General features: G+C 49.0%; 1 protein-coding gene across 4 annotated transcripts in view; it reads right to left on the minus strand.

Moving 5' to 3' along the window:
- The window catches only part of Spata13 (spermatogenesis associated 13), a 133,824-nt gene that overhangs the window by 66,767 nt on the left and 43,077 nt on the right, over window positions 1-23,980 (minus strand). For all 4 annotated transcript variants that reach the window (XM_038309791.2, XM_038309792.2, XM_038309788.2 and 1 more), the window contains exon 2: window positions 8,010-9,713. In XM_038309791.2, coding sequence (XP_038165719.1) covers window positions 8,010-9,572 — 1,563 coding nt within the window. In that variant the 5' untranslated portion in view covers window positions 9,573-9,713. The remainder of the gene's footprint in view (window positions 1-8,009; window positions 9,714-23,980) is intronic.

Here is a 23,980-nt window from a genome sequence, read left to right on the forward strand (position 1 = left end):
ACGGAAACAGCTTGTTACCGTGCCAGGATTATCACACAGCGTCCATGCACCAAATTAAAACACTTACTCCATAAATAAGTATCGTGTAAATTGAAAGGTGGGTTGAGGCTTGTGCTCAGGAAAAGCATCTGTGTGATTTTGATCCCTTCCTCTCCCCCTATTGTTTTTTTCTGAAGTTTATTTTTTTTTAGAAATGAGGTCTCCCCTATGCTTCCCGGTTGGCCTATGACTCTTGGGCTTCAAGGATCCTCCCGCCTTCCAGTCTTCACAAGCTCAGGGCCTATGGGCGCTCCCCACAGGCTTGCGCCTGCAGTTTTCAGAGGGCACATCCTCTCTAATGGCATTTCACCAGACACAAACTAGTCTAGAAATAAACCATGGGAAGCTTGACAAGCGCAGGCACATCAGCATTTCTTCAGATTTCAGCTTTTAGAAATCATCTTAGAAAGCTGTTCTCATTTTTTTTTCCTTGGGATAGGGTCTCACATGTAGCCCAGAATGGCCAGCAACTCACTATGCAGTCCAGGTTGGCCTCCCATGGCCTGTGCCATCATTCCCATTTAGAGGTGTTTGTAAGTGCATGGAGTCCTGGTCGGTCAGCACGAAGGGTCCAGAACTCTGTGAAACCTGTCACTATAGAAAGAGCATCTTTGTGTGTAATAACAAGCAAAGGACTTCAGAGCAGATGGGCAGATGGAAATAACTTTCAAAAAAATTGAGTTGGAAGATGATTCCATTATACAAATAACGGGCTGTTTCACAGACTCCAGATCCGAGTGTCTAGTGTCTCTCCAAACAACTCTTTTCTTGTCTTCTTTCTTTTTTGGGGGGCTGGAGTGGGGTGGGGATAGACGTTGAAGGGCAGGGTCTCCATGTGTAAACAGGCTGTCCTATTTATGGCAATCCTCCTGCCTCAGCCTTGAGTGCTGGGGTGACAGACATGCACTGCCACGTCCAGTTCCCTCTGCACTTTGGATGTTTTTCTTCCTCCAAAAGGAGAAACAGGGCAGGGTGGGGGCGCATAGCTGAAAGCCTCTTAGGAGGAGAGAACAAGTGTAAGCTAACAGTGGAGCCTGCTGCGCCATCTGATCACCTGAGTTCGAGCCCCGGGACCTACATGGCGGAAGGCGAGCACTGAGTCCTCCCCCAAGCTGTCCTCTGACTGCCACATGTACGCTGTGGTACGCAATAAGTAAATGCAAACACATTCTTAAAGGAAGAAACCACATCCAAGGTCGAGGTGACAGAGCACACTGGTAAACCTAGCCCTCAGCTCGCTGAGGCAAGAGGACTGGGTGTGTGGAGGCCTGCGTCACATCGTGGGGCTAGCACAAGAGACAAAACATCAACCCTAGAAGTTTGGCCATGGGTTGTAGCTCAGTGCGAGCGCTTACTTAGCAGTCTCGGAGGTCTGGGTTCGGTCCTCAGAGCTGGAAAATAATAAGAACCTTAAACCTGAACACTTCAGAAGACATGATAAAGCAGGACAGAGTATGAACAACTATCTGCTATTCACGTGCGGGGGCTAATAGTGTTATGTCCCTTTGACTGGGCTGAGGGTGCCCAGAGAGTCAGCAAACAGCATTTCTGGGTGTTTCCGGGAAGGTGTTTCCAGTCAACATGGGAGTCAATTGATGGGGTTAAAAAAAAAAAAAATCAACCCTCAGCACTAGATACAGGCAGACTCCATCTATCCCCCAGAGGGCCCAAGGAACTGGCACTCCTCATTGAGCAGGGTTACCAATCTCCTATCTAAGGTTAGAGTTTGGCTCATCAACTCCAGGGCTGATACCAGCTTCACATCCCGCCTCTGTCCTCTGGCCTTCAGATGTAGACTGGAATGAATGACTACACTAGCTGCCCGCTGGACCCCCATCATGACATGGCAGAGGGCGGGACTCTGCCTGCCTTCTCAAGGCACATTCCACAGCACCTCTTTCCCACATCCCTCCTGGCTCTGCATCGCACATTCCACAGCACCTCTTTCCCACATCCCTCCTGGCTCTGCATCGCTCCAGAACGCTACTACTTTGGTTTGTTTTATTTGCGAGTCTGAGTACATAGCCCAAGCTGGCCTTGAACTTACAGAGACCCTCTTGTCTCTGCCTCACTAGTGTGGGTATTTGCATGACCACAGACGGATAAACAAAATGTGATGTACCTACTCTCTGGCTAAAAGAGAATAGATACCGAAAACATGAAACCAGCTATGACACATGTTAAACACGGAGCACAACAGACCATCGGAAAACATTGGTGTCAAAAGGTAACATATCACATGATAGCTCCCCGAGTCTGAAAACTTAGAAAAATCACCAAACATCCACTTACGAAAAAGCACAGCAAGGCTTTAATTCCAGCCCTCGGAAAGCAGAGGCAGGTGGATCTCTGTGAGACAGAGGTCAACAGGATGTACATATCACATCCCAGCCAGCCCACGCTACATAGTAAGACCCTGACTCAAAAAACAAACAAAACAAAAAACCCAGAGAACAAACAAACCATGACAAGGGGCTGGGATGGCCCAGTGGCTACGGCACAGGACTAGAAAGGCAGAGACACAAACCCAATCAGCAGTTGCCCCTTCTGGACTGTGAGCATACAGTGACCAAACAGGCCTGGGAGAAGTTTGTACTGTTACAGCAGCTGCCCGTCCCCTAAAAGCCACCAGGCTGTAAACTTCCCATTCCACCTCCATAAAGTGCCTAAGTCAATCCTGAGCAGATTTTCTGGGATCAATACATTTCTCCCTTTCCTTTCTTTTTAAACAGATTTTCTTAAAAAATCTATTTGTATGTATGTGCGTATACACAGGAGTACTGGGGCGCCAAGTGTGGAGGTCAGAGGGCAACCAGTGGGAACTGGTTCTCTCCTTCCACCATGAGGATTCTGGGGGTAGAACTCAGGTGGTCAGGTTTGGTGAGAAGTGCCAATGCCTGCTGAGCTGTCTCAATTAGCCAGCTTGCTTCCTTGCTTGCTTCCTTCCTTCCTTTCCTTTACTGGGTCGTAGCTAGTTCGGGCTGGTCTTAAACTCGGTAAGCAGCAACAGATCACCTCCCACGAGGTGCACCTCCATGCCCGTTCACAGGTGCTGGGGATTAAACCTAGAGCTTCATGCATGCCTAACTACGTTCATTTCTGTAGATGTAACATTTTCCTGGTTGTAGGAATGGTTGTGTGAAACAACTTCTAAGCCGTCAAAATCTCCCAGAAACAACATCGCGGGACTTGCCAGGTTCCGCGCAACGCGCAACTCCACTGAACTGCGCAGACGCAGCAGCATCAGAAGACCCTAGAGTCGTTCATTCGCTCTGAAAGCTGGCTTGGGATCCACCATTTCCCTGCTGGACGATTCTACTGCTCTCAGTGGGAGGGACATTTTATGTTAGCAGTGAGGTACTTATAGTGTTCAAGCGGTCCTTCCTTTTGCTTCCCAGTCTGCGAGGTTCGTGGCTTGTTTGATGGCTGGCATGCCAACACAATGTACTTCCCATGTGGTGCAAAGGGCCACCGACCCATAAACACTCACACAGACTCACTGCGCATAGAAGCTGATAAATAACTTTGCAGTCTGTGACCTCCTCCCCTCCACGCAGGATTAGACTTAGGAAGGCTACCACTTCTCTATAGAGCTGGTTCAGTCAAGCCTGAGTCCACAGGTCCCCCTGCTGTCTCTGCTCATGCTCCCCTGACTCCTCAATGCCTGCAGGGTAAGGTACACGTCTATTGCTCCAAGCCAGGTCCTCTCTAATCATATCCAGACCTACTGACCAACTTTATCTGCCGTTTCTCCACCCATCCACCTGCACAAAAGTTAGCCCATCTGCAGTTCCCCAAGCACACAGCAGTTCAGCCACCTGGCACCGCCAGGCGCAAGCAAGCCTCTGACAGACAGGAAAGTCAGGTGTGTTAAACACCTGAGTGACCCCACTTACCTTTGCAGCAGCCTGTGAGGAGGGACTGGTCAGCCTGGGCTAACCACACAGCAGCTTGTGTGACAGGCCCAGGTTAACCTCAGCGCGCCTTAGTTCCTGTCCACTCTCACCTCAGCTTATCACCTTCAGGATTTTTTTTTTTTATATATAAACTGGCAACTTTCCTTCTGGGGCTTTTCCTTCTAAATCTCATCTCCAGAGCTCGGAGCCTAGCTTGTCTCTCTGTTCACACATTCCTGGCTCCTCAGCACTCACCAGGTAACGCAGCGTCTCTGCATGGGGGCCGGGAGTGTGCGTGACCTGACCACAACTATAGCATGTGCGGCTGGATGGCTCTACTACATCAAACCAAATGACACCCCTCCTCGCTCTTTACAGTAACAGGGGTCAGCATCACCTGCCCAGACGACTACACCTTCCGGAACCCCACTCCTGTCAGTCAAGTGTGGTCACCCTTATCAAATCTGATACTACTGGGGCCGATTTCACACAAGTGTCTTTTGTGGGATTTATTCCATGCTAGACGATCCTCACCTACACCTCAGTGGCGTTTGTATGCCTTACCAGGCTTTATCTGACTTCAGTCTCTTGCACCTGGTAGATTCAAAACACATTGGGTTTGGTGACGTCACTGAATGAAATACAACACTGTTAGGATATAAAAGGACTGGGGTGACAGGTAGCAGAGAGCTTGCCTTGCATGAATGAAGCTGTCGATTTTGGTTACTAGCACCATATACACAGGAACAGTGGTTCTCACTGTCATCCCAGCACTTGGTAGGCAGAAGCAGGAGGGTCAGAAGTTCAAGGTTTTATAGTGAGTTCAAGGTCAGCCTTAACTAAATTAGATGATGTCTCATTAAAAATACTAACGTGTGACCAATCTAATAATTGGAAGAATTTCTCAACTTCTTGCCAAAGTATAATGCAGTGTTATATACAAAAAGATTTGAGGGAGCGTGGCTGGAGAGATGGCTCAGTGGTTAAGAGCATTTATTTCTCTTTCGGAGGACCAGGGGACCTCAGTTCAATTCCCAGCCCCCATATAGCAACTCACAACCATCCATAACTCCCATTTCAGGAGATCCAATATTCTCCTTAGGCATCCTCAGACACTAGACACATACAGGGTACACAGACATACATATTGGCAAAACACATACCTAAAATGATCATCTTGAAACTGTTAAGATGTTAGGTAAACATTTAAATAAGTGACTATGTGGCTTCCACAATTCTATCAGGTTACTCCATACTTAGGGACAACAGAGACCCAGAGAAGTTCAAGACTCCCCGGTTTGCCAAGATACCTGAATGGCACAAACTAGAAGCATTTACGAAAGATTCACCCCAGCTCTGGGAAGGGCTCAGAGCTGGCGCGCATTACTTATAGTCAATGGTTCTACCCTGAAGCCAGGTAGAAAGACAGTGTTACTTTTGTAAATTCTGTACTAATACCGTGAACTATGGATCCTGCATCATTCTAGGGAATGAGCACTGCTAACAAATAAATGTCAGAAGGCCTCCATCTCCAAAGTTCAAGGATGGAACTCACGGTCTGGCAAGTGCTAGGGAGGAACTCTACCAGAGAGTGACAGCCCTGGGTCTTGAACGTGTGTGTTTGTGTGTAAGTCTATGTGTGTCTTTTTAAGACAGAACTTACTAGGCAGCTCTGGTTGGCCTCGAACTCGAAATCCTCCTGCCTCTGCCTCTCTGGGGTTACAGATCTGTGTCAGTACACTCAGCTTCTGAATGGCATTTTTAAATGAAGGAATATTTTTAGGGTCATGACAAACCCAGCACTGCTCTTTGCCAAGACTCACCACAAGGTGGCAGGATGAGGCCGTGTTTTGCAAATGACAGCAGCATAGCCGGACATCCCTCCAACCCCCTGCTGATCCCAGCTCCTTTATATAGCAATCTGGTTAAGACACTTAAAATTTCCCCCAAATTATTTTGTATTTCGTTTTGCTTTGCTACATGTAACTGAGGATTACCTTAAACTTCTGATTCTCTTGTCTCTACCTCTCAAGAGATGAGATTACAGGGCAGGAGATACCATGCTGGGATTATATAGTCCTGGAGATCACACTCAGCATGGGAAGGAAGCAATCTACCTCAGCCCTAGAATCCTACCTTTAACAAATAGAACCAGCTAGACTTATGAAAATCCTTTACTAGAGTGGTGGGCCTCCAGAAAATTGGGGCAGAAGTGTCTGCTTGAGAGACATGTCTCACAAAGGCTAATCTGGACGTTCAATGTCCTCCAAAGGTCCAAAGCTAAAGCTCAGTTTCTGGGGCGAAAGTATTAGGAGACCCTAGTGGGAGGTCCTGAGGTCACTTGGGGAATGTCCTTCATGGGGACTCTGTGGTCTTACTTACCCCTTCTCTTTCTGCCTCCAATCTTGAGATGTGCGTAGTCACTGACATGATACACAACCCCTGTCAGAGTCCAATGGGGCTGCCAAATCTTTGGTCTCAACCAGCACAACCACCACCAAGATACTACTCTTTGTTGAGGCCGCCATGCTACACAACAGAGCGGTGTCGGGGTCACAGTCCTCCTCCCTCCATCTCCCAGGCACTGAGATTACACGTCTGTGCAACACACGCAGCCAGTGGCCAGCACATTCTGTGGTACAGATCCAAAACTGACAAGCATGCTCAGGATTGAATAAAGCCCTTGCCTAATATAAAAACCCAAAGTCAGCAGAGTTGGAACTCCTTCCTAGGACCGCCTGTGTCCTGCAAGGATCCACACTTCTGTTTTAAGTATGCAGATGAGCAAATCATCTTCAATACTGGACAGCTCTGACAGACAAACGCCCTCAGGCCTAGAGAGTAAATAGTCATACTTCTGCTGACGGGGTACACTTACATTTGGTTTGGATCTTCCCCAAGCACTCTGTAATAATTTTACTTTCTAGGTCCTTTCCTGAAGGCCCTATGATCTAGATGTCTCTGGACAGCAAAGGTCAAAAATAGATGTTTGCCAGGTATGGAAGTGCAGTAGCACCTGGGACTGTGACTTTGAGGCCAGTCTGGGCTACAGAGCAAGACCTCACCTCAGTAAATTTATAACAGCTAGTCCACAGGCTGCCCTGGCTTCTGCTTGCAAACCCAACTAACTGTGCAACCATTTATCTGCTGGCCCTCTCCAGGACTTAGCAGGAGAGAACATTTCCTAAGGGGTAACTCCCTATCCCAAGCACCAATTCACAGCTATAGCATAGTCTAGGAACATGTGAAAAGAACAATTTGCAATATATACACATAGACACACTTCTGTCTTTAGCTATGTAAGGAAATATTACTGAGTGTTCTTATAAAGTAAGATTTGCACAGTGAAGTAAAATTGCCTGGATGCTTGACAGGATGTGAAAGGAACACTGCTCTCGTAGCTCTGACAGCTGTGTGCTGACTCGATCCACGAGCTGCTTGGAGCTCTACCCTAAAAATATTACAATGAACATCATTAAAATCTCTTGGAAGAAGCATCATCCTGGGGTTGACAGGTACCGAGCTGTGCACTTATAATTCATTCCTAGGAAATAAAAGACTCAAGACATGTTATGTTCCCTATCACCAAGAGCTGCATCCACAAGGACCCTGTGGGAAAGGATACAACAACAATTTAAAATACACAGATGATACAGGGTAATAACATTGTTTCAAAGTGTGAGAACTTTGAGGCCACATTAATTCCTTGCCTCCAGAACCTAGAAGCACTTAGCAGACACTCAGCAAATATCTCTTCAGTGAGTATACACCTCACTAACGAATCCTATTCATTGGCAATTCAATTTACCTGAGTTAGAGTTTACCAGTGTGGTGCTGGAAATCAAACCCTGGACCTTGTACCTGCCAAGTAAGCACCTACCACAGGGGCACACAGGAAAGTACTCTACAACTAGATTAATTCAACAACTTCCATCTCGGCAAAAATTCAACGTGATCACTCGGCACAGACAGACCAGTAGCCTTTGGAAATCCTTGGGAAAATGGCTGACCAATACTAAGAAGCAGCTCTCCTGACACTGGCACCAACCAGAGGGACTCTACCTGTACCCTTACCTCCTCCTTCCTCTCTTCCGGATTGGTGGCCCCATCGAGATCCACGGGCAAACAGCTGTCATTGCTTTCTCCTCCCTCACCACCAGCCCCAGCCGCGGTGCGTCCGGCATCCTCCTGGAGGGACACGGGTCCTGGCTGCCTTTGGGCAGCGTCTTCAGTCCTTTCTTCACTGTCCGCTGAGCTGAGGGACAGCACGCTTAGACTGCTGGGGCATTTCGTACTCCCTGGGCTCTGAGGGCTTTGGGGTTTGGGCGTGGTGGGCCTCAGGGGGGTGGGAAGCTGTACAGGGTCCAAGGGAAGCTGGCTGCCAGCAGTTGCCTCACTGGAGGCTTGGCTCGACCCTTCTGGGTCTGTGAGACTTGGTGAGGGGCTACTGGCACTAGGTTCATCATTCCCCAGAGCCTGCGCGCTTTTGGCTTCCAGGGGAAAGACTGCCGTGTCCACATCCAGGTGGGGTCCTTGAGCTACGATGGGCGTAGCAGCACACGGTGCAGGGATACAGGGTGTGGATAAAGGGCCACCACGCCTGGCATCTGGCTCCGCGCTGCTGCTGGTGCGGCGCGAGTAGTCATCGTGTAGCCTGCTGCGTGACCCCAGTGGCGGGTTCACATCCCCTGGGCCAGGGCCTGGGCTAGGAGCCATACTCCTGGAGGCCTCTCTCTTCCAGGCTGCATCTTTGACGGTGCTCACCAGTCTTAAAACCCGGTCGAAGTCCTTGGCCCTGATGGGGCTCCTCCAGCGTCTGGTCCTTCTCTGGGAGCCACCTGGCTTCTCAGAGTCAGTGGATGAGCTGCTCAGGGTTCTGGGGGGAACCTGCCTGTCGCCCGTCAGTTCCGTGAGGTTGGACGCTGACTTGCGCTTGAAGGAGCTCTTCAGGATGCTCAAGCTGTCGATGCTCTTGCTTCTGCGCGGCAGAGGGATGGGCTCAGGGTCGCTCACGTGGATCTCGTACAGGGCGGGCTCCGGTGCTGCCTGCCTCCCCAGGTCCAGCAGGCTGATGCGGCCCAGGCCATAGGCTCTGCGAATGCTGCGTGAGCGGTGCGTGCTCCTCTGGAAGGCATCCTCTGTGTCCTCAGGGTCCGAGCAGTCGGACCCGGTCCCATCCCCTGCATGCCCCAAGGATGGGCACCTGCCCAGGCCCTTTCCCAGGATGCCGATGGTGCCATTGGGAGCTGCCCTTCCCGGGTCTCCCGCTGGCTCTTCCTTGGAAACATCTGCCCCCTCCCGGTTCTGAATTCCTTGTAGGACAGAGGATTTCAATCTTTTAAAAGATCCCATTTTACGGAAGGAGGCCAGGGCATTCCACGTGGAAGAATTCCCCACGAGGACCACTGAGCGGGGCCTCTCTGGGTTGGCGTTCATCCTCTTCCGATTCCCCGAGAAAAGACGCACCAGCTTGGAAGGGCTGAGCCTGGTTTCTGCGGCTTCCGGGTCGCTGCTCGGGCTGCTTTTGCAGCTTCCATTCTGACATGCTGAGGATGTCACCATTTTGGGGGCCTTCAGGTTGGAGGCTGAACAAGTGGCCGTGGCACCCTGCCCATGGCCATTCTGAGCTGTTGTCATGTTCTTGGGGTGGGCAGCCTGGTTCAGACCCCCATTCACACCCGTGACTGGAGTTCCCAGCTCCAGACCTTCATCTCCAAGGACGCCAGCCTGGCTGTCACAGCTGCTGTGTACATCTGGATCTGTAGACGCAGTTACTGCCTGCAGCACAAAACAAAGCCGGCATTTAACCATTGTCCCCAAGGAGGCGCCTCTACAGAGGCTGATCGTTCAACCTAACAACCACTAATGGAAGAAAAAGGAACGGCCCAGGACAAGACTGATGAATTAAGAATTACTTTAAAATTTACTTTTCATCAAAGCAAGAATGGAAGGAATGCAAATATATATGTATATATGTATATATATGTGTGTATATATATATTTTCCTAACATGAGGAATGAAACAGATAGCTAGGGATGTACATTCAACAAACTCCTGAAATCCTGAGAGAATGCTGGAACGGAAATGGTGAGACCTTGTTCTCTGTGTCAACTGGAAGGGATCTTTTATTATCAAACACTGACCCCACAGTGACTTCCAAGCCTGCCTGCTGAAACACCAGCCTGCAAGGTAGCACACCACGATGAGCAGGGAGCCGGGTTAGCAGACTCCTGGGAAATCTGACAGAGGTCAAGTGTCTAAAGAAGGCTATAACATACTTCAGTATCCCAATGAGAGAGCCATACGGTGTTACAGGAACTCGTGGCCCAACACACCTTGCCAGGGAAGCTCAAGGAAAGGCCCTGTGCAGACGACACCCAGAAAGTCTACCTGCCCTCCAAGGGATGTGAAGAAACGCATGGGAGTATCAGACGCTCAGATACAGACGTGAATAAAATGCCTTCTTCCCTCTTACGTCCAAGCCCCTATACAACGCAACTGTGCCCATTCCCCTTGCCCGTGCCCATTCCCCTTGCCCACGCCTTTCTGCAGCAATACCTATTTTCCCAAAGTGAAAACACTGCATCTTTAACCTTTGCCATCAGACAAGTCTGGCTCAGACTTTCTTGGCCTTCACAGAACGGCTTAAATGCCATGGCCATTCTGTTCCCAATAAATGCATTAATAACTGAGTGACAGATTATGAAACTACAAAAGGACACAGTTTAGACAGTGTTTATACCGTCTGTAGACCTTTGACGGAGGTCAAGCACAGAGACAGGCTCCGTGCTGAGGTCTTTACAAGTCTGAGGCCATCAGAAGGAACTCTGCCATACAGACAATTGTGTGGAGCCTCATGGACAGGTGAAGCATTTGTCTGGCGGGTCCTGCTGCCAACCTCTCTGAAGGCTGCATTAAACTAATGCGTAGGGAGACAGAGGCGCAGCTGGGATCTGCACCCTGGGCATCTGCCTCCAATTCCAGTCCCTCCCGACCTTGACAAATCAAATCCCAGCTGCTTTTAGATGCGAGTCAAGGCCATTACCTCCAACAGACAGTCAAGGCAGCGGGGGAAGCTGTAGGGGGAACCTGAGGTTAGGTTCGATTTAGCCTACCGCTTTCAAGTTGAACTTAAATCTTATGTGAAGGGCAGCGTGTTTCACCTGCTCCCGCACACCACTTCACCACTTTCTTTTCCTTTTGGTCCCTGCATCATGCCCAGTGAGGAAGGACTGTCGGGAGAGCCAGGAGAAAACTGATCAAGGGTCCATGCCGCCTGGGATAAGGGAGCACCCACTGACTCAGCCTGGGATAAGGGAGCCCCCACTGACTCAGCCTGGGATAAGGGAGCCCCCACTGACTCAGCCTGGGATAAGGGAGCCCCCACTGACTCAGCCTGGGATAAGGGAGCCCCCACTGCTTCAGCCTGGGATAAGGGAGCCCCCACTGCCTCAACCTGGGATAAGGGAGCCCCCACTGACTCAGCCTGGGATAAGGGAACCCCCACTGACTCTGCCTGTTGGCACTTTACCAATAGGAATACTGATGGCCTACTGCACCCTCTGCAGTGGGGAATGCTACCAGAGGGGGGGCAGTCTGTGAGAGCAGGAGCCCTGGGTTGCATCTGAATAAACCACAAGAGCAGAGTTCTGAATCCTCTCCCTGAGACTGGAGGTGAGATCTGTAACTGTCTGAAAGGAACCAAGAGTTATTAGCTCATCCATCCATCCTCAGCAACATGGGAGTGTGCTTATATCCATCCCTCGGGATCCTAAATGAACCAGATAGTGAAGCATCCAAGTCCCTTCACGGGCAAGAACTGACAGCAGACTGAGTAGTAATAATGGTCTTGCTTATGTTGGTCACACAAGGGAAGGCGGGATTCCTGCCTTATAGCTTGGCTGACGTTAGGGACACCAGTAGAGGGCCCCACAAGACCTTTTTAGTCCACGACAAACCCTGCGGTAAGGGGACCGTCAGGGCTCAAGTGATGCAGAGAAGTATTGGGTAGTTTGAAAATGCTCCTTAGAAGACACGGGGGGGGGGGGGGGGGCCGCTAGGCCTAGATGCTAAACCCACTACTGTCACACAACCTCCAGGAAGCCACCTCAGCAACTTGTGCCTCATGCTGTCATCTATAAATTAAGAGTCAGCTACCAACAACTCATTAAGTCATGCTCCTCCACTGGGTACAACAAGCAGCAGGGCAGGCCCCATGAGGAATTCAAAACGGTGAGGGGGACTAGGCATGAGCACAGGGCAGCTGGAAACACAGTCCGCCTGGGAGGCAATGAATCAAGGTGAACAGTCTCAGCTTTCAGGCAGAAGTTGGGGAAGTCCTTAACTGGATACATTGGTGCAGCTGCAGGGGTGGCCCAGTGCTAGGGTCATGGGAAATGGGGCCACAGGTCTACATACCCTGCATAGAAAACCCAATTCTTTGAGACCAAGCGCAGGGGTCACTTTCTCTGTGAAGGAGACAGCTTGTTCTATGCTTCCATGGGGCTGGAGGCTTACCACATGTCCAAAGCATAATGAAACACCGGAAATACGAACAGATCTGTGTACTTTTTGGGTGTGAGACCCGTGTAACTGCACTCCTTAGCTTTTTTAGGGATATCCTGAAACGAAGCTGTATCAGTTTTTCTGACAGCTTCTTTGGTCAGGTGGCAGATCATCATGATAGCCCGCGGGAGTTTTCTCTGCTCTAACTGGTGATTAAATCAGAACCTCCCTCACACACACTGAATAAGCATTCCACCACTGAACTCTATCCCAGTCACCCCCCCCCCACACACACACATACCGATACTGTTTTGCTGCTATTTATTTGTCTTATTACCATTTATTTTGAGACAGAGTCTCACTAAGTTTATCTCTGAACAGCCATCCTCCTGCCTCGGCCACCTAAGAAGTACCATCAGGCACTGCCTACCAGTACTTTTCTAGACTGAAGATGCTTGCGTCTTTACAACGCTAGTCAAGTATTTACTTTAAAACATAGGTACATTTTGCCGGGTGGTGGTGGCGCACGCCTTTAATCCCAGCACTCGGGAGGCAGAGGCAGGCGGATCTCTGTGAGTTCGAGACCAGCCTGGTCTACAAGAGCTAGTTCCAGGACAGGCTCCAAAGCCACAGAGAAACCCTGTCTTGAAAAACCAAAAAAAAAAAAAAAAAAAAAAAAAAAAAAAAAAAAACAAACCAAAAAAAAAAAACAACAACAACATAGGTACATTTAGATTCAGACTCCATAGCACACTTGCAAGAGCCTGGGCAATTTCTAACAGTCTTCTGCAGCGACGCCAGTAGAGGGCTTAGCTTTAGAAGACGAACGATCCACAGTTTGTGCGCGAGCTGGACAAGGCCACTGCTGTTTACTGCTTTAGGGTGGAAAGTGAAAAATCACAGGGAAAAAAAAAATAGGAGAGGCTTTCCTGGAATCTCTGAGTAACACACCAAGTTGCATTATTTCCATCTGATGCCTTGACACCCCCCCCCCCCCCATTAACTACCAAGGGCCGCAATTCAATTACCGGCTTTATGGCCAGCCTTCTCAATCACGGGAGCCCTGCCAGAGACGTTTGTGAAGAGAGCTACGAGAAAGAATGTGAGATGGGAATATTGGGAAATCCAGTGGCCCACAAGCTGGACTCCGGGGTGAATGAACTTGACAGCGGAATATTTCTCCCCGCTTGTGATGAGGATTCTCTAAGAGCAGCTGTAGCCGGCAAACTTAAATTAGAACTGAAATTTGATAAACAGTGATTAAAAATAAAAAAACAAACCCCGCCGACTAAGTGTAAATTGCAAAAAAACGTGATACTGATAGAAAATGCATTGGAACCGGGAGTGTTAATGGAGTAGAAGTGGGGACCGGCTTTTCTGGGTTACGGATATTGCCCGTGAGCACATCTAATGCCCTTATGAAAACCAGTGAGAATGAGCGCTACCGTGCAAGGACACCCCCTCCATCCATTTCCATGTCTTCAGCTGTGCTCAGACAAATGTGACCAAAAAGTGGCTAAAAGGAATATTCCAAAAGTTGACAATACATGGGTTTTTCTTTGCATTTTACACCACCCTTCTCTGTCCTGCCCAGGGCATAGACCATCTCTCTGGCTGGCTTACCCATGCCATACACACTTTCTTCCCTCCGTGAGTCACTGGCATGGCAGTGGTGAGTTCAAACAATCCTTGCTTTACTTACCCCAGGCACAAGAGCAGAGATGCTGGCAGTTCTAAAGGGCTAAAGAAAGCACTTCCCTTACATGCACGTAAACAAACAGCACCTGGAGTCTCGATTGTCAGATGGGGGTGGGAAGCACAAGGCCAGTACTGGGGAAAACGGAACAGGTAGGCCTGGAATCTCGTCCAGCTCTGTCCCACACTGACCAGAACCTCGAGACAATCTCCTCACTTCTTCCCCTGGTCTCTGTGGTCACCAAATCTCAGAGACTATCCCTGCCTGGCTCCAGGAGTGTGGCGCAGGGTGCTACCTTATCACTAGCCTCAGGCGCCTTCCTCCCGGACGCTTGGCTCCTGGCTACCGCCCATCTTGCATCCAGCTCCCCCCTCCCCCCTTCACTCTGTCACTAAGGTACTTCCTGATCTGCAGGTGGAGCGGTCAGTGAAAACTACGTCGTTGGCTGTAACACTCCAGACCTCACCCCAGCCAGGTCCCATTCTGTTTAGATTTTTGTAGAGCTTATTTTTTTTTAAAAAAAATAAATAAATAAGAAAAACCTGCTGGCCTGTGCAAGCTAGGCGAGCTCTCCTCAGGGTTACCCCTCTAGATCACAGACTTTCCCCACTGCTGGCCCCCTTTCACTCTCAGATGGCTCTCCCATGAGTGCTGCTGTGGTTGCAGGGGATCACAGTTCCTAACTTCCATGAATAAAGACATCCGATAGGTTTGGTCGGTAGGAACTCACTGTGGGAGGTGACCTGAGCGTGGGAGGAAGGGGGCCCCTGGACTTGTGTGGATGGCTTCAGTCTTTGCTTTGGATCCGCCCTATCATATCCCAGGTCCTGTCAGGTGCTCTCAGTCCCTGGGTTCAAGTGACCGCCCCCTCTCTTCTCCAGCCTAGGGGTGAGCAGCATATCTGCCCCGTTCCCAATTGTATACATATAACCCTGTGCTGGCGTCTCTGTTTGAAACACCTAGAGGCCGTTCTCCCTGTTCAAGAGGCATGTGCTTTGCCTTGACTTTATTAACATAGCTGTTCCTCCCTCTCTGAGGCAGGGGCCCTTTCTCTGGTTCCCAGCACCTCCTTGTGTGTAGCTCAATGGATTCTACTGTTCACCACCTTGCTCCAGCATCCTGCTCCTTCTCCGGTTTCCCTGGCAACCTCTGAAGAGTGTGAAAAGTTCTACTTCTGTTGTCCTCGGCATCCACCACGTGAATGACTGACAGACCGAGGATAAGGATGACGGCATTTGTTCTGCACACATCAGATATCTGAGATACATCTCAGGTCACATGATTCTTTCGTGGGAGCTGTCCCATGTCCTCTTGACATCTGAGGTCACCTAATTGTTTCGTGGGAGCTGTCCCATGTCCTCTAGACTATACCATGCCGGTGGTGGCTACTAAAGCTACTGGGGACAAGAAAGACTGCATCAGGTGGGGCAGCTCAAGGCAATCCTAGCACTTAAGAGGCTGGCACAGGAAAATCTTGACTTTGAGGCCAGTCTGGGTCATACAGCAAGTTTTAGACCAGCCTAGGCTAAATTCTGAGATGCTGTCTCAGAAACACCAAGATAGCCAGGAGTCAGGGTCCAGTCTCAACGGGTTTGTATATTCCAGGGTAGGGGTGTGTGGGTTAGAAAAATTAGGTAGGAGGAACAGAGGTATGAAAGAAACACAGAGACACAGGATAGTACCAGGAGGGCAACTCAGTGAATACTGAATACTGAATCCATCCCTGTTTATTTTCCATATGCTTATATACCCCAATTCAAAAAGGGGGGAAGAAGGCAAAAGACTGCTTTAACATGATACAAAGGACAACCAGAACAGTTATTTGCTTCAATACTTGAGACATCAAGCCACTATTTCCTGAGTTAAGCATTCTGATATTTTCAGCAGGATACGCAGCGAATACATCTTAGATCAAGTATTCTGTCGGCAGTCATTCCTTGGTTTAAAATGAAGGGGTAAGAAGAGACTTGAACTCTGACCTGTGGAGAGGGTGGAGCAGTCGGCCTCTATGGGCCATCTTAATATCCAAAATAGCAAGTAACCACACCCTAGATCAGGATATCTTGTTTGCAGCCACACCTGTTGCCAACAACTTTGAAAGAATAAAAATAAGCTCAAGCTCTCTGGTCTTTAGTCAAGGTGGAGTAGAACTCACATCTATGGGCCCCATGGATAGGCAGGTAGGTGGGTGGATGGGGAGAGAGAGAGAGAGAGAGAGAGAGAGAGAGAGAGAGAGAGAGAGAGAGAGAGAGAGAGAGAGAGAGAAATTGTGATGGCTGTGGGAAAAAGCAGAAATGTGCAGCTAAAATGCATTCAGATAAACACTAAAATTCTAAATATCTCACAACGTCAAGTATGGTCCTTCACCACGAACTCATGCAGTTCATTTCAGTTTGGGACCCAGAGAATGAAAAGCCCATGGCGATGCTTTGTCCCTGCTGGACAAGCGCACGTGCCTCTCCCACAGTGGAGCTCTGACCTTCCTGTCGACTCAGCACTTTTCAGGACAAAGTCAAGAGGCCAGAAGTTAAAATTTCACATTTTGAGAACTGGCTGTATTTCGTATGAGTAATCTATTTCATACAGGAAAGAGCCTACATGGTGGGAGCGTCTTTCTAAAAATTTCATTTTATTCTTTATTGCATTTTAGGTTATTCCATCTACACGGAACATAAATTATACAGTCACTCTTACACTTTATCACAATTTACGATGTTTCTCTAGTCACATGCATCCGGGTTTCGAATTCCAGGGGGCAAAGTGGTTTCCTTCCCAGGCTCACAGGACCCTCTTCTTGCCAGCTTCACTATGCACCAGCAGCTCAGAAAGGGAAGGAGGCCCCCCTCCCATGGATCCGGGACTCAGCATTCTCAAAAGTGCGGTGACAGGTGGTTTCTAAAGTCATGTGACTATCCAACTATTCGATGATTGAAATGAAATGTTTATGCATTAGAAATGAAACTGTGGGTAACCGGGTAAGGCAGAATAATTGTGCATTTGGAAAATGTGTAAATTTCATTCAAGCATGACATGGCCCCAGGTTATTTCTTATCTAGGTTATGGGGCTAAACTACATACTTATGGCAAGAGTGGGAAGAAAATGGGGATTTCAAAAGTTAGGGTTTGGATGGATTTGAGGAGGCTTGTTTGTTTGTTTTTGGTTTTTAGACAGGGTTTCACTATATAGCCCTGGCTGTCCTGGAACTCATTCTGTAGACCAGACTGGCCTCAAACTCACAGATATCCACCTGCCTCTGCCTCCCAAGTGCTGGGATTAAGGGTGTGGGCAACCACCATCCGGCTCAAAAGTCAGTTTTAGATCTAAATAAAACCTCCCTGCTGTCTCTGGAGTAGGGGGTTCAGGGAGGTGGACAAGAGATACAGAAGTAGGCAGCTAATATGCTTTGCTGGCCGCACAGGGTGCCAATCCTAAAGCTCAGAGCAGGTCCTGGCTCTGCCCCCTTCTTCCTTCACCTCACATGAACTCAGGGGCTCAGATAATTTTGAAAAACTGTCCCCTAATATTGTCCAGTGGCTTGTAAAGGCTACCCACAGTTTCTCCACTTGCCTTACGGCAGGGGAAAAACAACAACAGCAACAACAACAAAAACTGAAGCAGCTATCAGCCAAGGCCAGCTAAGGCCTGCACAAATGCCAAGGCAGATGTCACTGTGAAGCCTGCGCCTATGCCTCCTGTTCTCACCATTCAGAGCAATGAGAGCTCTTCCAGATGGGTGGCCTTCATCTTGGAGGCACTTAGAAGGGGTTACTGCAGCATAAGCAACGCCTCTGCTTGCTGGAGGCAGAGTGGCCAGACTCCGGGGCTACGTGCCAGTGGGCTCACACACTCAGACTGATGGTGCCCCTGACACAGAAATGCCCAAGTGGGACAGTACAGTGGTCCAGCCAGAGTTCGACTGGACACACGAATGACTGTTGATAGGAGCATGGACCGTCGCTGTTTCCCCAGCACGTTGACATTTCTGAGAGTTTTTGGCTTAGCTGTTTGTACTAACTGTGTCTCTGTGTGTGAGGTTCGAGAGATGGACTCTGCTTGGTTTCCATTCAAAAGTAAAGGAAGCTATTTCTTCATGGCTCAGGGAAGATCACAGCAAAGTGTTCTTGGTGTGGGAGGTCCTTCTGTCTAAGTGTTGCTTTTATAGTTTAATGACTAAAGAACTGCTTTGAGCCTATGGCAAGGGCAGAACAGAACTAGGCGGGAAAAGTTAGGCTGTTTGCTGGGCAGAATCAGAGAGACACCATGGAGCCGAGGCCAGAGTCAGACATACTGGAACTTTAGCTGGTAAACCACAGCCACGTGGCGATACACAGATCAATAGAAATGGTTAAATTAATATGTAAGAGTTAGCCAATAAGAAGCTAGAGCTAATGGGCCAAGCAGTGATTTAATTAATATGGTTTCTGTGTGATTATTTCAGGGTTAAGCTGGCCAGGCGGTCAGGAACGAACAAGCAACCCCTCCTCCTACATGTTCTGCAACCATAAAAGACAGAATCAAGAAAAGACCCTTCCTCCCGCTGTGCAGCCTAGCAACTCAGATCACCACGCCAGCACTACTGTACAGCCAAGACCCTTTCTGTTGTCACGCCTAATTGCCTTCCTCTGGTGGAACTGACATGTCTTCTTGCAGAGCCCTTCACAACTCTTGGCACAGACCTTCCTAAGTCAGAGCGCAATGATACACCAATGAATACAGCCAGTGGGAGCCAGCCACCCATAACTCTCGGCAGCTCACCCCTCCCCCTGCCACATGTCCTGGTCGGGCAGAAGAAGATCTATGGCCACTTTGTTAAAAGGGGAGGCTCTGGTCTCTAGCTCCTCCTTGGGGGTCACTGTGCTCAAGCATAGAGCTCCTGGCAGCCAATGGGAAAGCTGCATTCTTACCCTTTTGACTGAGAGAGCAAATGGGGCGCAACCTCAGGGAAAACTGGGTAAGAAGGAACACCCCGTTAAGAGAAAGTTACAGGAAAGAAAATTGACACAGAACTCTCAGGGCCTGCCCCTTGGAGATCTGTGCTCCAAAAAGGGACTCACAGACAGCACAAGGCTTTATCTCCATAAAGACGCACAGCCAGTAGCTTTCATAGGGGCCCGAGCTGCCAGCACATCCTGCTGCTAGTGAGTTTAGCTACTCAGAGTATCTCAGTACCAGCACCATTCCGGGTGCCAGGCATGCAGAGTCCTCCCTGTGAACAACAAGAATGCCAGTTACCTGGGTCGCCATGGTTTCAATGTCCCTATTAGGGTCCGACTGTGAAATGTCCCACTTGATCCACTGTTGGCAGCACTGTGTTATTCTGCGGAGCTTTGGGGACTGTGGCCTTACAAGCAGAAACGGGTTGTGGAGGGCAGGTCTTGAGGATGATACCTGCTTCCTGCCGGCCTCTGTGACGTATTTGCTGCCTCATGCTCCAACCCGAGACAGCAGTCAGCCCTACCGTCATGGCTTCCTTACCAAGACAGACTTATATCCCCTGAGACTGTGAACCAGAATCAATCATCCCTCCCTTCAGTCGCCTGACAGGTTGGTCACGGTGGCGGGAGAAGTTGCTAATGTAGAGCCCTTCAAACCTCACATGGCAACATAACCCGACAGAGGAACAGCCTAAGCGACTGGGAACTGACCACACACTGAGGGCTATGCCCTCAGAAATGGACTGACTTGCAGAATAAATGGCCCTAACTACGGAAGTAAGCTTATCACTGAGAATGTAAACTTGGCCTTCTCTTGCATTCTTCCATCTCTCTCCCTTGCCATGTGATGCCTCCCACCATGTTAGGATGCAGACAAGAGCCCTTGACTCAGGGCCTTCATTGTTTAGATGCTGCTCCTCCATCTTGGACTGAGGTGAATATACCTTTAGCATGTATAATCTCCCGGCCTGCGGTACTCTGTTACCGTGGCAATGGACCAAGGCACATCAATGTCTTTGGTAGGCACCTGCTCTTTCCTCTACATCCTATGAATCAGTAATTGAGTAGGAAGGGCCAAACCCTGCCGGAGAACATTCCCCCATCCCAGGACCTTCTAGTAAACACAGGATGGACCTGTTTCCCATGCCTCCGTGTCTGCTCAATTTCCACATCATGGTTCATCTGAGACTGTCCATCCGCAGTGCCTTGCCCACACCGCCCATCTTTGCCCTGTGAGAGACACCCAAACAGCACAGGGACACACCCCTCTTCCTTGGGCGGGACAGCGCGGGCATCCACCGGCTAGAACATTCTGATGGGCACCTAATGAAACAGGACATGCTTGCTCGTGACTCAGCTACACTCTGGCATCCCACTGACATGATCCTTTGACACAGAGGTCTGGATGTCCCCTCATGGTCATGGAACTGACTGGAAGCGGTGGCGGCTGCCACTGCCCAGCACTGTGAGAGGAAATTTTACCTCACAGGGTGGTTCCACAGGAGGAACGGCAAGACCATTGCTATCTATTTTGTTCCACTTCTGCTCCACGGCAAAGAAGAGAAGAGGGAGGTGGAGAGGGCCAGTGTTACATTCTACCTCGGAAAGCCATTCTACTCCCACAAAAGGTAGTCAGAAAAACAAAAGGGGTATCAAAGCTTGCGCATGTACTAAGTCACATGACTCTCCCGGCAAGGAACCCATATCCACACTTACGTACGTCTTGCTTACTTTCCTTTAAAAAAGGAACTGCTTATTTCTTTTCTTATGTTTAACCAATTAATTGTGTTGTATGTGTGCATGCATGCTTGCACGTGTGCGCGCGTGCGTGTGCGCACGCGTGTGTGCATTGTGACAACACACATATGGCAGAGGCCAGGAGACAACTTGCAACAGACAGATCTCTCCTTCCACCCTCTGAGCTCTGGGAACCAAATTCAGGTCATCAGACTGTGAGATATAAATATTCAGAACACCTACATGTCAAATCGCTCAGACTTTAAAATACCTCTTACCACAAAATGTTCATATTATCACCCCAGTTGGACTCAATTCATAATGCAATTAGACTACTTTCTAATCATGATGATTTTCAATCTTACAGGCTTTAGCATCAACAAGCCCTAGAGCACACCTGTGAGGGTTATGTTAATTAGGTGAGAAGACCGACCCTACACCTGAGGGCCGCTTTCCCTGGGTTGATGTTCTAGACTGCACAGACAGGACAGAGATGGCTCAGCATCACCGTCCGCCATCCTGTCTCATTCCTGACTGCATGCAATGTGACCAGCTGCTTCAAACTTCTGCCGTAACGGACTGGGAGCCAAAACAAGCCCCTTCTCCAGTAAGTTGCGTTTGTCAAGGTATTTTACCATAATATCATAGCCCAAGAGAACCAAACTAAGACGCTAATAGTCACAGGGTTAATCTGTTGGTAATTATTCACTTGCAATATACCAAAGTAACTGAGTAGTCACTGTTCTATAAAAAGAGGAACCTGAAGTGATCAGCAGAAGTCAGAATGGTAGCAGACACGGAAAGGACGAGAAGCGATGTCCTCTTTCTTCTCGGTGTGACAGAGACTCTTTACAGCCTTGAGAGGGCAGCTGTGGTGGTCTGCATGAGAATGGCCAATGGATTCATCCTTGAATGCTTAGGGAGCGGCATCAGGGGGTGTGCCTTTGCTGGAGGGAGTGTCACCAGGGTTGTGCTTTGGGGTTTCAAATGCTCAAGCCGGGCTCAGTGTCTCTCTCTCTCTTCCTACTGCCTGCTGATCCGGACTTAGAACTCTAGGCTCTTTCTCCAGCACCACATCTGCCTCTGCACTGCCATGCTTCCCACCATGTGGCTCACTGACGAAACCGCTGCGCTTGTTGTAAGCCAAACCCAATTAAGTGTTTTTCCTTTACAAGAGTTGCCACCGTCATGGTGTCTCTTCACAGCAACAGAAACCATAGCTAAGACAGCACCTTTGTCTCTGGCATCCTCTTATGGCTGTCAGACCTCATCAGACTTCCTAACACACGTGGCCACAGAGGTCCACACACAGAGGTGAAGCCTGCACTTTCCTGTGCTGTCGTGGGCTCCCACACATAAAAAGGTCAGACTGCTGTGATGTTAGCTCCTCTAACCTGCTGCCTAGACCTTCTGTGCATGCTGTCTCCAACTGCACTGAGCTGATGGCTGTCTGTTGTTCCTCTTGGATCTAAAGGACAGCAGTGGCACTCCAAGAGCAATGATCATAAGTGGCAATTTCCTGAGCCTCTGCCTGCCCACCCAACAGACAAAGCCAGGCTTTCCACTGGTTCAGTATCTGGCAACCCGGACAGACACACATGTCCTATAGTGTGACCCACAGAATTATATTTAAATTTCATTAAATACAAAGACAAAACCTGGCATTATCTGCCTCGCCCCCAAACTATCAGAGTCAGACAGCTCGTTTCTTTTCTATACTCCTCAGGACTTAGGATGACGTGGCAGTCAGTCTCTAGGTCCCAATGGTCCCTCTTAGACCAACTGTCCTGATGCAAGAGAATCTAGAGATCTGACAGCCATCTCAGCAGCCCCTGGAGTGGTCACATAAACAGCTCAGGGCCACAGGCAGTAAGGACACCTGCAGTGACAACCAAGACAGCTGTCACTCCAGGGAACAGCTTAGGAAGGAGCACTGACTGCGCTGCTGAAGTAAGCTTCCTCTGACTTGCTTGTTCAACAACAACGAACTTCAGATGAAATGTCAGTTGTTTGTGTCCTTTCTCAATCACACGCCAAATGTTTGCTAGGTTCCCCCTGACTATGAGACATTAGAACCAACACCGACCGGTATTAGGAGGACAACAGCCAGCAAACCCATCCTAGCCACTACGGAGTGTCGGGGGAAGAATATGTGATGCCAGCAGTATGGACAGTGTGAGCATCCTCATCTGCACAGATGTCACAGCAGACAACTGCAAACTCCAAACAGCCTGAAGCGGACCGTAGCTGAAGGAAGGTGGGTAAGGAGAGGACACTGGAGCATCCAGCAGTGTCAGGCAGCAATGACCTCTGCAGATCATAGGCCAGCAGCACTGAAGGCTGCCAAAGCATAGCTAGAAGTAGGGGATGCCATCAACAGGGCCTGATGCCGGACTGTGTGTGTATGTGTATGCACATGAGCATATGTGTGCATATGCCTGAGTGTGTGTGTGTGTGTGTGTGTGAGCGTGGCAGGGACAGGAATGAGTCTAGCATCAGGCAAGGTTCCAAGGTGTAGTGTACAGACTCACAGAGGCCTTTGGAATGCAAGTGAAGGGAGTGGGGCATGCAAAGAGTCCAGTTTTAAATATACCGACTTGGGACAAAACTGAAAGCCAATACCCTTGGTGAGTATGGATCCTCAGCAAAGTGCAGGATCATCTTACATTCATCCATTCATCTCAATATGCAGGGAAGCCTTCAGTAGTATGCAACATTCATGAGAAAAAATTCATTAAACATGTTATCCGAGACATCAATCACCAACATTAAAAGGCCATGTATAACAAGCCATGAAGTCAATAGTTAACAGCTACAAGCTACCCCTCTGAGGCCAGGAACAAGGCAAGAGAGCCTAGACTCTACGATGCCAACATAATAATCAAAGTCCTACCTGAAACAGTTAGACAGGCAATAAGAATTAATGAATCATCCAGGCATGACAGCACGTATCTACACTCTCAACACTTGGGGGTTAGAAACAAGACAATCAGGAGTTCAAGGTCATCCTTGGTTACATAGCGAGTTCAGGTCAACCTAAGTCATATGAGGACCTGTCTCAAAAATAAAAAAAAAAAAAATCAGAAAAGAAGTTGTATTATTCCGACTTGCAGTGTCATGCAGAGAAAACGCTACACAGACTATAGCTGAAACTGTTGGAAAGAATAAACA

The sequence above is a fragment of the Arvicola amphibius genome, chromosome 13 (assembly GCF_903992535.2).
Source record: "Arvicola amphibius chromosome 13, mArvAmp1.2, whole genome shotgun sequence".
Taxonomy (NCBI): domain Eukaryota; kingdom Metazoa; phylum Chordata; class Mammalia; order Rodentia; family Cricetidae; genus Arvicola; species Arvicola amphibius.